Source organism: Buceros rhinoceros, unplaced genomic scaffold (assembly GCF_000710305.1).
Source record: "Buceros rhinoceros silvestris isolate BGI_N320 unplaced genomic scaffold, ASM71030v1 scaffold14492, whole genome shotgun sequence".
In the NCBI taxonomy this organism is placed as follows: Eukaryota; Metazoa; Chordata; class Aves; order Bucerotiformes; family Bucerotidae; genus Buceros; species Buceros rhinoceros.
Genome location: NW_010398476.1, coordinates 92,188 through 105,838, shown reverse-complemented (window position 1 = coordinate 105,838; position 13,651 = coordinate 92,188). Strand labels below are relative to the sequence as shown.

General features: G+C 36.8%; 1 protein-coding gene across 1 annotated transcript in view; it reads left to right on the top strand.

Annotated features, from left to right (window-relative positions):
- The window catches only part of NEK7 (NIMA-related kinase 7), a 65,200-nt gene that overhangs the window by 34,700 nt on the left and 16,849 nt on the right, over window positions 1-13,651 (top strand). Inside the window, exons 6-7 of the mRNA XM_010131123.1 lie at window positions 7,924-8,032; window positions 10,370-10,477. Of these exons, the coding sequence (XP_010129425.1) occupies window positions 7,924-8,032; window positions 10,370-10,477 (217 nt within the window). The remainder of the gene's footprint in view (window positions 1-7,923; window positions 8,033-10,369; window positions 10,478-13,651) is intronic.

The window sequence follows — 13,651 nt, the reverse complement described above, 5'->3', positions numbered from 1 at the left end:
CACTCTTTCAAAGACCACCCTTTCCTACTGCTTCTGGGACTGTTCCTAAGGGGTACTGTATAAACCACTTCAACGACTGTAATTTGGTGGGAATTGTAATTGCTTGTTGTATTTCTGGTAATCAAGGTAAAAATCTGAGGTTTGATTTGTAGTATTGAGCATTTGCAGCTTCTCTGTTCTGAGTGGAAACCGTGCTTTGAAGATAAGCTGTTTCATAAAGCTAAATATATTGAAAAGGAAGCGCTTAAATTGGTGCTAGAATTAATTAGCACTTTTGGTCTTAATTCTTTGCCCCCATTTTAATCTGTAAAATGGAGATATTACTACGTCATAATTTGTAAGGTCATTTGTGAAGATAAACTTCACGAAGTTTATTTTCTTAAATTGATATTCCAGTGTTGCATGCCAGGAAGCTGTACCCCTCCCTGAAACCTATATTTAATAATAATAGGTTTTGAATAGTGCACAATGAATAAAGCCTAGAGACACTTTCAAACTGCTTATTAGCTTAGTGACAGGAATGAATGAGAAAAGGGTCTTTTGACGTGAAGAAAACAATTGAAAACTGGGTGTGCACGCACTGTGAAGGGGGAGAAAATATGGTGGCTTTAGTTCTGAGATTTTTTTCTTAGATTTATGTCCAAATACATGGCATCATGATTGCAGAAAAAGTATTTTTAAATTAGTCTTTTGTGCATACTTGTGTATTTTCTATTCCTGATACTGATTTCTCATGATGTATAAAAGCTAATTTTAAAAAGTGGAATCTGGTTCTTTTAGTTTTCAGCGGTATCTGTCTCTTTCTTGTATTTTTTTCTTTTTTTTTCTCCATGATTGCTTGATTTTATTTAAAGATCAAAAAAACCCCTCCTACCCACCCATTCTCCTCCACCCCACTCAATGCCAAACCTCCTGACTCGTCTTTTTATTTAGCATAGGGTTATGTTTTATGATAGGGAACAGTTTGGCACCTTGCTGAAGCTAAATCATTGATAGACATTAGATGCTTCAAAATACTTTTTTTTCTCAATTTTTTTTTTTACGTTCTGTATCACCTTTACTCTTAGCTTTCTTACATGCTCATTTTTGAAAAGACTTAAAAAAGATAGTGTGGCTTGAAGAAGCATGTAATATGTTAGGATACTGTAACACAGTACATGCTAATTACAGATCAAAGCTGATTTATTTTAATGTGCCTTTTCCTGAAGGAGAAACCCGTGGCTTTGAACCAGTCAGGCTAATTTTTGCCACAGACCTTCTTTTTTTAACCCCTGTAATTAAAAGGTAGTGCATCCTTATTTGACTTTGTATGTATGTGTAGCTCCGTAGCAGGTAAAAAAAGGGGCTGGGTGTTAGCGGAGGAAATGACCATTCTGAGATGAAGCTGTGAAGTCCTGAAAGAAAAAACAAATGTATAGAGCCCTGCCAAGGTAGGAGAGCTAGCTTTGTAAGGTTTTGCTCCCTGTATGTGTGTATTACTGGCGTGTCTGATAGGTGCTCGACTGTCACCTTTGCTCTCAGCCACAGGTAACCAGAACAAGAGCAGCGGCAGCATTGCGCCATGTGCAAGTTACGTGTGTGTGCTGGTAGAAGGAAAGCTGGCTAGTCCTGACGTTTGTAACCCGTGGGATAATTGGGCTGGGTAATTGCCAGGCACCCTTGTTAGTTTTTCTGTGAATCAACCATTGGCTGCGTCTGCCGCTGGAACAATCAGAATAAGCAGGTAGTTTTTCTGCAAAAATAATTAGACTATCAGCACCGCTTTGTCTTGCGGACAATCCCCTTCACAGACATCACACCTGAAGCTATAGTGTAAGCTGACTGGCTGTACTCACAGGGGGAGTGACAATGTCAGTCAACTATGAAAAGTTAACATCGAGTTAAACTTCATTTACCTATTACACAGGCTGTTCGAATGGCTTTAACTGGGGTGGAACTGAAGATTAACTGGGAGAACTGAAAGATTTTATTAAATAATAATACTGAATACTTTTCTTGTTTGAAATGCCCTGCAAACAATACTTTGAGATTATTTTTAGCTTTTCACGCAGTTGTCTTTGAAAAATTTGCAGTGTCAGTGTTTGTGATATGTGAATAAGTTGCTGAGAGTGAAAAGAGATTTTTGGATTTATGTCCCTTATTTGAACTAAAAAGAAAAAAAGTTAATATGGTAGCCTCAGTATTTACTGTGGCATGCAATTGCTTTTTATTAGGAAGTAGAGCTAATGATTCAAGCACAAGTTTCACCTTTTTGTGCTGTACCGGTTTTCCCAAGGGAATTTATTGGAGAGAGGCATATAAACAAATACTGTTGAATTTAAACATGTGGCTGTGTGTTTTAAGAAGCCCCACTCAGCAGTAACAGCAGAGACAGTGGAAATGATTCAGTACTGAAATTCTATTTGAATGGCTCTGCAAGTAGGTCTTATATCAGTAGGTGATCTTTTGTCTGAATGCAGTATGTGAGGTGGAACTGGGTGACTGTGGGTGGACTGCTCAATAAGGAAAAATGATATGAGTCCTCACAAAGGCAGTTGGATTAAAAAAAAATTATATAGAGAGAGCAACTTAGTTCAGAGCTTTCTAAGGGATCTGAGTTTAATCAGGAGTCTTATTAACAGTCTGATTAGTAGATTATTAGCATAAAAGAAAATATGACCGTTTTGACTTGCATTTTTCTTACAAGGCTTTGTATTTTTTGTAAGTAGATGTCTTCATATTGACTGTGTGTGAAAGAAGATTGTGTTTGAGAAGATGTTCCTATCTCAGTTCTGTGGTATGTGTGAGGTAGCTTTTAAAATTTATTTTATTTTTTATTTTTAGAAAAGACCATAGTTTCATTCTACTAATTCGGCCTTCTGATGCTAGTAGATACTGAGTACAATTACTTAGTTTTTGTACTGTGACTCACTCTTCTGTTATTTATTAAATAAAGTTACTTGTTGTATACTAAGATCACTAATAGAGGAAGATTTATTTATTTATTTTTAATGCATTTTGCGGGGGGTCTTGGAAGGGGAAAAAAAACTATGGCATCCTCACTGGAGGTGTAAATGGGGTAAGGAAAGTTGGAAAAAGAACAAGATATTAGATAGATATTAGTTGTATTATTATAGTTTCAGGATTTTTGGTATTTGTAGTATTTTTACAACTAAGTAACAGTTGCTACTCTTGAAATGTAGGCAAATTTGATCATCTCATGATCAAACTGGATGAATCAATCAAGATGTGGTGGAAAGGTCTATTTTTGTTCTGCACAGAAAGCAAAGAAAAATGGCAGAAAACTTACTGCAGTCTACTGAGATGGGCAGCTTGATTCATGAGTGGAGGCAGACAAAGCTCCTGGGATGCTGCTTTCCTACTGGAATCATCTAGCCTTTTAAATAGAAAGTAAGGCTTCCGTAGAAACTTCATTTTTGTGTACAGGCGTCTCTCTTCTTTACTCTGAAAAGTAGAGATGTTGAGGTCCATCTTCACTGGTCTATCCTTTTGACCCTGCATGCCCTTGCCAGTTCTGGTTTGTTTCTGTGGAATTCACTCACAGAGAGAGAACTCTTGCTTGCTCTTCCATAATTTTCTATTACAGCTGCCTGACCTCCTCTTTCCTCTCTCTGTTCTTTCTGCTAGTCCACATTAAAGAAGACTTCCAAAGAGACACAGGCAGAAGTGGCCAAGAACTTCGTTACTCAAAAGTTCCTTGTAATAATTGTTTTTGCATCACTTTGATGAGGAAAGTGATCTTGCATTGCTTTTCCTCTTTCTTCCCACAAGTATCTGTTTGTTGAATCACTGTGTTCTGATAAATATTAAAAAACCCCTCCCCCACCTTTATATTTTTGTAAGCTGGAAGTGAAGTCATGAGAACACACAGAGGCAATCAAGATCCTCATCAAAGCATGAAAGAAAGGAAAGGGAATCTATTTTAAGCAAAGAAGTGAGCATTCTCATTTTACTTTTCTTCCAAATCCTCTCTTTCAGAAGACATCTCTACCCTAGAGAGAGAAATGCAGGTATATGTTCTAGTGGGCTTGTTTGGCCATTAGAAATACTTTTTTTTTAACTACTCTGCAGAATTGTTTAGATCACTGTATCATCTTTCTGCAAGGGATGTTCATAAAACTCTTGCTTTCTGTAGTCCAGTTTGCTTCTTAATAATTTTTTAAAACCTCTTTTTATTTATTTCTATCTTTTTTCCTTATTCAGTGAGATGTAAACCAATCACACCTTAAAATCCTCTGAGACACTAATGTCAGAACTGAATGCTAAAATTTTTTCAAGCGTGGTTACCGAGATGTTGTCAGCTGTATCCTCGGTCTTTAATTGTATTGTAACCATCTATGCTCACTGTTCTTTATTAATCTACAGGAAATCCTTAGTTTTCTTACAAAAGCCAGACATGATCCTGCATATTTCCTTTTAAGAGTATTATCTGAACTGTGCTCGTTAAGCCTAAATAAAACCACTTGCTAGGTGCTGTCACTTTTGGTTTTGGAATTTGACCTTTAAAGCATCTCCTTTAAAAACTCAGTGTAATATAATTCCTTTCTTTTATATTGACTTTAAACTTTTTTTCCCCATCTATCTTCTTTTTTTTATGCCTTCAAGAAACTGAATGGCTGTTTAGGTGGAGGGTAGCTATATTTCTGTTTACTGGGATGGAAGCATTTGGAGAATATTTAATAATTCTTTCAGCAATTCATTTGAGAAAAGCAGGAGAGTTTTGTTTTCTGTAAACTGCTCAGTCATTCTGTAAAAAGGGACAAAAAGATGAACTGGTGATATAATCTGCTTACCTTAAAGCTCTTTAAGACACTTGAACAGCAAATTTATGACCACAAGAATTTCCAGTTGCATTAAGTGACTGAATTGCAGTTTTATCTGTACTGACATTGTGAAAACTCTTCAAAGGAGGGTTTTTTGTGATTCCATTCTCAAAGATAGAGATAGAAATTTCATGGGATATGGCTTCTGAAAGAAATGTTGCTGGGAGGCAGTCTGCTGCTGGAGCACGCCTGGTATTCTCTGTTTACCTGATAAAACACTAGCTTGCAACACTGCCCACATTTTTAATGCACATGTACAAGCAGTGCCCTTTTTGCCCAGTTTCAATGATGTTGAGACTGATCTTTCACCTCAGACAGGATTATATTTTTTTTAACATCACACGGCATAAGGTCAGTGGTCTGAGAGACGCCAGGACTATCCTTTGAGCCTCAGACGGGTGGAAGAAGCAGAATAGTAAAATGTTGAGGTGATAGTGCTTTAGAAAACTGTACGTTGGGCTGCATTCCTTTGGGGTTGAGTTTGGGCAGGTAATAGCAACTTGTCTACAATGGGAGATAGCGATATTACCTTGATTGTCTGGACCTTGGGAGGCTTGAGATGTGACAGTACCAGGCAGTGAGTTAGTTTCGGTATTAACTGTTCGTGGTGCTGCTGTGCTCGACTGTGACAGAGGTTAACAATTATTGTTCTGGCATCATGTCTTCTGCATTTTGGCTTCCTGATAGGGAGGGGGCAAACCCCACAACTGTTTGAACTGCATCTTACAGACTTCTAAAATGGAGGAGAGAGAAGAGAATCCGGCTTTGAATATAGCTAACGTGCTATACGAATTTAAATATGCTCCTTGGCGTAAAATAGGTTTGACCATGTTTTTCATCAACTTATATTTCTTCTTTGAAGGTAAAGTTCTAAAGAGGAATGGGATTCCTTTTCCTTAGTGACTCTTCTCAGAATCAGCAGTGCCTGCTGGACTGTTGCCTAAAAACTTATAATTTGTTTCAATAGCTAGTCTTGCAAAATCAATCTTTTTTGGTAGTGGAGGCTTTTCATCACTGTTTTGGGTATCGGTGACAACAGTCCGAGAAAACATTGAGAATGTTTATTTTGACAGAAGAAGGTAGTGTAATTAATTACTAAGTAATGTTCAGTGAGTTTATTTTAAAGATAATTGGATTTAAACATGTACCAGGGAAAATGGTATGTATTTCCTTTAGTTAAGCATTGTTAGCAAATGTAGCAGCTTTCTTTTGCATCCTTTTTAGATGGATAAACTCTATAGAGTTAATTTTATTAATGCTTTCAGGAAGAGAAGTTATCATCAAGCAAAACTATTAATGCCTTCAGTAGAATGAGAATACACCTTAAACTGTTGTTATATTGCATACGTACAGTGTAAGAACTGAAGCTGATTTCGTAGAGTTCAATCAGTAATGAAGTTATAGCTGGCAAATGAATAAAATGTTAAAAGAATACTTGTACCTAAGTGCTTTGAAAACATGTATTTTGAAAGTATGCTGATGTACTTAATGTACATTGGAATGGAAATCTGTAGTGGAAATTCTTTCCACTTCAGACATTTTGTGAATGGTGTTTCATTACTACTTGTGCTCAGTTTTGAGTTAAAATAATAATTCAGAATGTTTAAATAAAGTACCTAGTCATAATTGCGATAATTTCAGAATGCATTTTGAATCAAGGAGCTGTGCTTTCATGTGCACATACTTACATGTATTGTGTATTTGTTTTTAAATGAAAAGAAACCTGGTCTCCATCTTCCTGTTGACATCAAACAATCCTCTGATATGCAAATCCAGCTATGGGGAGAACAGATACACAGGGTTGGTTTGGATTCAGTCCAAGACTGAGAGAAAATTATGTTTAAAGTAATTTATATGCCTTGCATCGTTTAAATGAAAATGCATTTTGAAATAATCCCTATAACTAAAAGCATTTTGGTGAAATGTTAGGATCCTCTTTATGACTGATGCTTTTTGCTGTAGCAAATTTAAAAACACCTTTCTCATACTCCTGCATGTCTCTGTAATATGTAGATGCAGCCGTCAACTTCTCAGTGGCACATATTAACATAGTATATTTTTCCAGAATAATAAGTGTTTGTTATATGAACTTTCTTAGGGTTTGCATGAGTGTGAAGTGTGTGTGTATGTGTACACACACCATTAAAATACAGCTAAGTATTTTGCTTTGCATCTAAAATTTTGTTAGTATTAATGTTGTTCATGTATTTTCTTTGTTTTTAAATTTTAAATCTGTCAAAATACCAGTTCTTTAAAAAGAGAGACTGAAGTAGCAGCAATTTTTCAGTCTTCTTGCCTTTAGCTGCAAAATTTATAATGATCAAACTCGCACATTTTAGCATTGGCTGAATTCCAGCTTTTTGGTATGTATTTTTGGAGTTATTGTAGTCCCTCAATATAGTATCTGAAAGAGATATGTGTAGCAGAGTATAATGATGTTTCATGTAAGCTTTAACAGGCCAGTGAACTGTTACCAGTGATGGGTAATAGCTGTTTATACAGGGTGGAAAATGCTCTTAACGGGAGTCCAATCGCTATGAAATTTTCAGAAATCACAGTTCCTCCTTTTATGCATTGCAGAAACTTCCAAGGCTCACCCGATCTACAGTCCTTATGTGGTCTTTGTTACTGATTGTGTGTCACTACTATTTAGGTTTTCTTCTATTTAGAGAATGAGGACATGTAAATCGCTGTTGGTGTAAGGAAGTACTTCATATGGGAAGTTCTGTGGCACAAACCTTTCTCGCTGAGCTGTATTTGTTCTGTGGCCAGTTCCTTTATGCTAGAGGATTCTGACCACATTAATACCGCACTGAGGATAGCGAAATACCAGATAAATCCTTTTTTGGAATAGCAGTTCTATTTCAGTAGTATCATTTGTAGCTCTATCTGTGGACTGACTTAAACACGTGCGTTGATGATACATATTTTAATATTTAAGGGAAAAGCTTTCTGTGTCAAGAAGTTTTGTTAAACCATTCTAATTAGGTTGCGAGCTTCTTGCATTTGGCTTTTAAATAAAGGATTTTCTATCTTTTTTTTAGTCATTTTAGGCAAGTTTTAAATTTTAATATTCAGTGTTCGTCCTTTTTTCTTTAAGCATTTTAAGAAACAGAAGAGGTTAATTCCTGAAAGAACAGTTTGGAAGTACTTTGTTCAGCTTTGCAGTGCCTTGGAACATATGCATTCTCGTCGTGTTATGCATAGAGGTAATAAAGGATCAAAGATTATTTGTCTTTACTGAACCTTTTACTTGGTGAGAATTAAGCTGGTTCAATTCAGATGATGCCCAATAACATCACAATAGAATTAATTTTGACAGCTGACACAATGTATGTTTCTGTAATGTTTTATAAGTAACAGAAAAGTGTGACAAGTTTGTGGTTGTACGTTTATTGTGGTAGGCATTTGTTAGGAGCAATGGCTTCTGATACAAAGTTTTTCAAAATAAGTGACAGTTCTGTAACTGTTGGAGCCTCTACCACTGTTACCTCTTTGCTCAATTCATTTTGCTGGCTTCTATTTTCTGTCCTGTTCTTGTTCTTCTCTATTTGCCCATTGTCTCTCGAGTATTGTTACCTGTGTCCTTGCACAGCTATCCATTCTTTTCATCCATTCTTTTAATCTCTTGCTGCTTTGTTTTTTTGTTATAAAATTATTATTATTATTAAAATATTCGCCTCCTGCCATTCCTTCTGGCAATGTATAGGCCCTTCTCTCACTCCCTTATCTACTGGATTGTGTTTAGCCGTGGGCCTTTTCTCCCTTTCTCTGCTCCTCCGCACTATTTCCAGTCTGTGTCAAGTACTGTGTCCCAACAGCCCTTGCATTTGCCAGCTGTCCCTGTGAGGTACTAAATCTCTTCCCGATTTTAAACCTCTGCACTGCTGTCTGCTCCCTATGTTGTCTTCATTTCACCTTGTAACTCTTGAGTCAAAGAAAACAGGCCATAGTATAGCTGCTTCTCAGTTCAGGGTTTTTGTTTTCCTTTGGAAGTCCCTCTGGCTATGAGTTGCAAGGTGTATATGGGCTGTCTCTCTTGGCTCAGGTGGAATTATATAAGTCTTAGGGTGGTGGCTTCCTTCTGCTGGGATGCAAATAGCTGCCTGAAAGCAGAAGTCCCTCGTCTCTGCTGAGCTTTGTCATTTGCAGCTAGAAATGTTGCACCCTTCAGCAGATCAACTTAGATGCCCTTGCAAATGGCTTTTCCTTGTGATTCTTCTGGTTTTTTATTTTCCTTTACGCATTTGTACAGATACCTGCAAATACAAACTATACAAAGAGAAGGATGTAAAATCACAGATTCTTTCCATAGGATATAGGTATCTTCCTTTAATGCTTTTATGAATCAACTAGTTTGTTTCAGTGTATTTTAGCTCAAAACCAAAATGATCTTAATTCCTTAAACTGAAATATACCTTCAGATTTTCTGGCAAACCTGCCAGTGGCAAATCTATCAATTCCATGGTCACACACCAAAACCAATGACAATTAAAGCTGCTTTTAACTTAAGCTGATAGCTGTGTTGGATTGTTACACAAAGGGTGATTCAAACTCCTGAAAACAAAGTCAGATAGCAGCGTAACACAGTTGCTTCTGTATTCCTCAAATTATAAGATTTTGTAACTTTTTATTGGAAACCTGAAGATGTTTGTGTTTGAAGGGTTATTAACCATTCCTTTTACTGTACCCACCTTACGCAAACTGTAATCCCCTCATACCAAAGTTAAGTGATTTCCTTCAAATTGAGAGCCACAGTGCATTGCTTTTGAGCTGAATGAAAGCTAAGCGCACTTGCCAAACAAATATCAGGTCAGTTTACTTTGAAGACTGACAGGATAGGTACCTTGTTAAAAATCATAAAATAAAAATCTTTACTGTTGTCTCTAAAGGATTGCACTAAAACTTAAACTGGATATTACGTATGAAAAATAACTATCTGAGGTATACATCGTTATTTTCCTTTGTTTCTACTTGATTAGCCCAATTCCATTAACGAGTTCAAATAACCATTCTCCTGAGTAAATCTTGCTGCTTTTTTTTTAATGCCTACTGTTAAATAGAATCAGTTACTTATTTCATATAAATAACATCATGCTGCTCTTGGTAATATGATCAGCAAAAGTAATGAAAAATGTTTTACAGTTCATGAAAGTATTTTTGGTCTTAAGATATAATGAGAGTTTTCGTAGTTCTCCTGGAAGTCCTTGTATGTTGTTTATGTAAAATGGTAATGAACTCCTTGTATATGCTTCTTTGGGTGTGAGTGGATGTGTGTGGGGTTATTTTTTCTTTGTTGTTTCTTTGCTTGGGGTTTTTTACAATACTTTCTATGGCTCTTAATTTTTTGCTTGAGCAATATTTGTACTGCTGAAATAGTTAATTTGAAATTCTGAATCCTAGACTCACTCTTTCTGAACAGCACAGAGAAGTTTTGCTAATATTAGCTGTAAATACTAGCCTCTTTCAGTCTGTTATTAGTAGAGCAGTAGCTTTTCTTGCAGCCTCATTGTGACATTTAAATTTTTTAATTTTTTTTTTGTCAGATATAAAGCCAGCTAATGTGTTCATTACAGCTACAGGGGTAGTAAAGCTTGGAGACCTTGGACTTGGTCGATTTTTCAGCTCCAAAACCACAGCTGCACATTCTTTAGGTAAGTTTTCTCTGGGGTACAGGGGTTGGGGAGGGGGATTTTTTTTTTTTTTTTTTTTTTTCTTGGGGGAAATTTTGTACCCCCCCAAAGGGTTTTTTTACTTGCTTTAGGTAATTTGTCTCTGGGGGACAGGGGTTGGGGGGGGGGTTTTTTTTTTTTTTTTTTTTTTTTGCATGGTGGAAATATTGTACCCCCTCAAGAGGAGGAAGAAAAGGGTTAGGTCCAGCTGAACTTTTTCTTATATTAAAAAAAAAAAAGTCAGTCAATACCATGGACAAATACAGAAAACCGGGTAACGCTGAGGTGTCACTTTCAGCAGTACTGTTGTTTCTGCACAACCCCTGGTCCTCCCCCCACCACTGCTGCTTTCAATCATTTAATGTACATTCCTGGCTCAAAACAAGTCTTTATGATCGTAGAGTTTCTAGAAATGCTAGGGAAAAATAAGATCAATAACATGGATTCATTTTTTAAAATGAATTTGAACTTTAATCAGTGTTGGAAGGAATGTAGTACTTCTGTGTGCCTGTGTGGCACGGACGACATGTTGCTATGTGCTTTGAAAGGGCGAACAGAGGAGCTTCCTTGTTTTAAGGTGGAGTTTCTCAGTGTAAGCTAAATCGAGGAGAGATCAGTATTAGGCTTTATGAACCATAAAGACATTAAAAACAAAACAAAAGCCCAAAAGAAACAAGAAAAGTGAATTCCAGAAAATTTCAGAATAGAAAAAAAAAATCTTTCTGAAATGCCAGTTTATTCTTTTTTATCACATAAAAATATCATTGTATTATCTTTTTCCAAACAGAATTTTTATGTAATTTGCCTCTTTTGAGCAGCATGTGGAGACTAGGATGACTTAAAGAAGAAAAAGTAAAAATTCTGCAGGTGTTTTAAGTTTAAATGTAGGGAATGGAAAATGACAGTCTATGAGAATCTCTAAAAGAGAAAAGCCTTGTAAATAGAGTATCATCTGCTTTAAAGAGAAATGTAAAAATTATTGTTTTAGTAGAGTTCTGTTTGTTTGGGGTTTTTTCCCTTTTTGTTTTTGTTAAGAAAAATTCCCCCATGAAAGTGCCTATATTCAGTGGTTACTGAATTCAAGGGTGCAAAGGGTGTGAAACTAGACTCCTCAAGAGCAGGGCCGTTGGTGGCAGCATCCAGATTTGTCTGCTGTTCTTTGTAAAGGGTATTGAGGCAGGCAGAGCATCTTACTGGTATTTGAATACAAGATATCTGAGGAGACATTTGAGAAGTAAAATCAATTCGAATGCTATTCAGTGAGAACTCTTAAATTACAATGACAAGTCTATAATTAGACTTTTGGATATCTTTATATGTTTGACAAGAGTGTACGATAAGGAAGATAATATCTAAGAAAGCCTAGAATGGTTAAGTAATACTTAAAATCCCTATCTTAGGACCATAGGAGGACACACAAAGATGTGTGTTTGCGCCGATGATGGTGTTTAGACTATGAAATACCAGGCTTCTTGGATTAAAATATGACATATTTATCTTCACCTCTTAATTTAGCTTTATTTAGATAGTCCCAGTTATCAGTACAGTGTGCAAAAAAAGATTGATGTTCAGCATGTCTGTACCATGTTTGAGGGTTGGGTGATACTGTGTAACAGCCCAAAAAAGCTGTTTTAGAAAGGAAATTTTGATACAGTCCTTACTTCCCTGTCTTCCAGAAAGCCTTTGGTCACTCTTTTGTGCCTTCCTGTTTTTACCGTGTTTGGTACATACTGATACTGGTAGAGTCAAAACCATGAGGAACTGCTGAGGTCTTCATAGGACTGGGGTGAGACTCAGACACAGATCTTGCATTAATAAAAAAAAAGAGAGAGAGAGAGAGAAAGAGACAGAGCAGAAGCAGTGAGACCAGACTGAAAATGTTGCTTGGGTTCTGTGTTGAAGTTCAGAAATAACGCTGAAGATCTAACACTAATTCACGGCACAGCACATTATACAAAGCGCAGCTGTTCATGCTGCCGTCATAGCACAGTGGTTGTCTCTGGTAGCTCTGTGGAGATCTTGCTTCTCGTAGTTGCTTGGGTCCTGCTGCTGCCTGTGGATGGAAGAAGGGTGTAAACGAGCTGTGTGAAGAGGGAGCTGCTCCCGGACTGTATTTGGAGGGAGCCATAAATTCTAATCTGTGGGCAGGAGCTCAAAGAAAGCAAAAGTCAGTTGTGAGGGCAGGAAAGCTAGACTTGTGCTCTGAAGCAGAAGTTAGGGAGTTAAATGGGAATAAACTGCTTCAGCCCTGGGTTATTTTGGTTCGTTGCAGTGGAGTGGTTGCAAAGGGACTAGAGACTGAGCTGTAGATAAAAACAGTGTAAAACCCTCAAGCCCCTTGCAAATAAAAGAGTTATCCAGAGGCTGGGGAGTAGGGGGGTGGAAGCTTTGTTTCTAATGTTGGGTGCGGTGTCTTGGTAGAGGAGCTGGTTTTGTTTTTTGGTTTTTTTCCCTGCATCTCCTCTTCTCCCATTTCCCTCTTAATTATGACCTAGTGTCAGAATTCAACCTGGGAAAAAGGTTTTGTTCAGCTGTGAACTTAAGCTACGGTGGAGACAGTGACGCTCTTGATTTATCATGTCACTAGCAGAGAACACTTTTTAAAATTAATTTCTCATGCAGTTACTGATGCTGGTTTGCCTAAAATTGCTTTTTAAAGTCTTATCTTTTTATGATTCCATAAACCTTTGGTGCACAAAAACCCCAGTGAATTACAAACATATTATGTGTAGCAATTTATACTTGTTTACATGCTTTATAAAAATTTCAGTAGCAAACTAGATTTAGGCTTTCAGAGATAAAGAAGTGTACTAAAATTTTCATTAGCTGCAGTTTCTAACTGCTAATTATGAATAATACTGACTTAATTAGAATGCTTGCTGATGGCCCATTTGAAACAAATGGGAGTATTGCACTGGACAGTGTGTGTTAATTTGCTTAACCCTTTCTATATGGCCTCATCAAAATAATAGAATTTTCTGTTGTGGCATGTATATACCTTTTTGAAAATAGAAAGTCTTTCTTCCAAAAATGCAAAGGAAATGGAGGCATTTGCTACTGTTGATTTGATACAAACTTGACAAAATGTCTTGGTTTCAAAAGACTTTGTATTAGAAAGGGGAAGATGATCTAAGAGAGGCTTCTTATTCCTTTCCC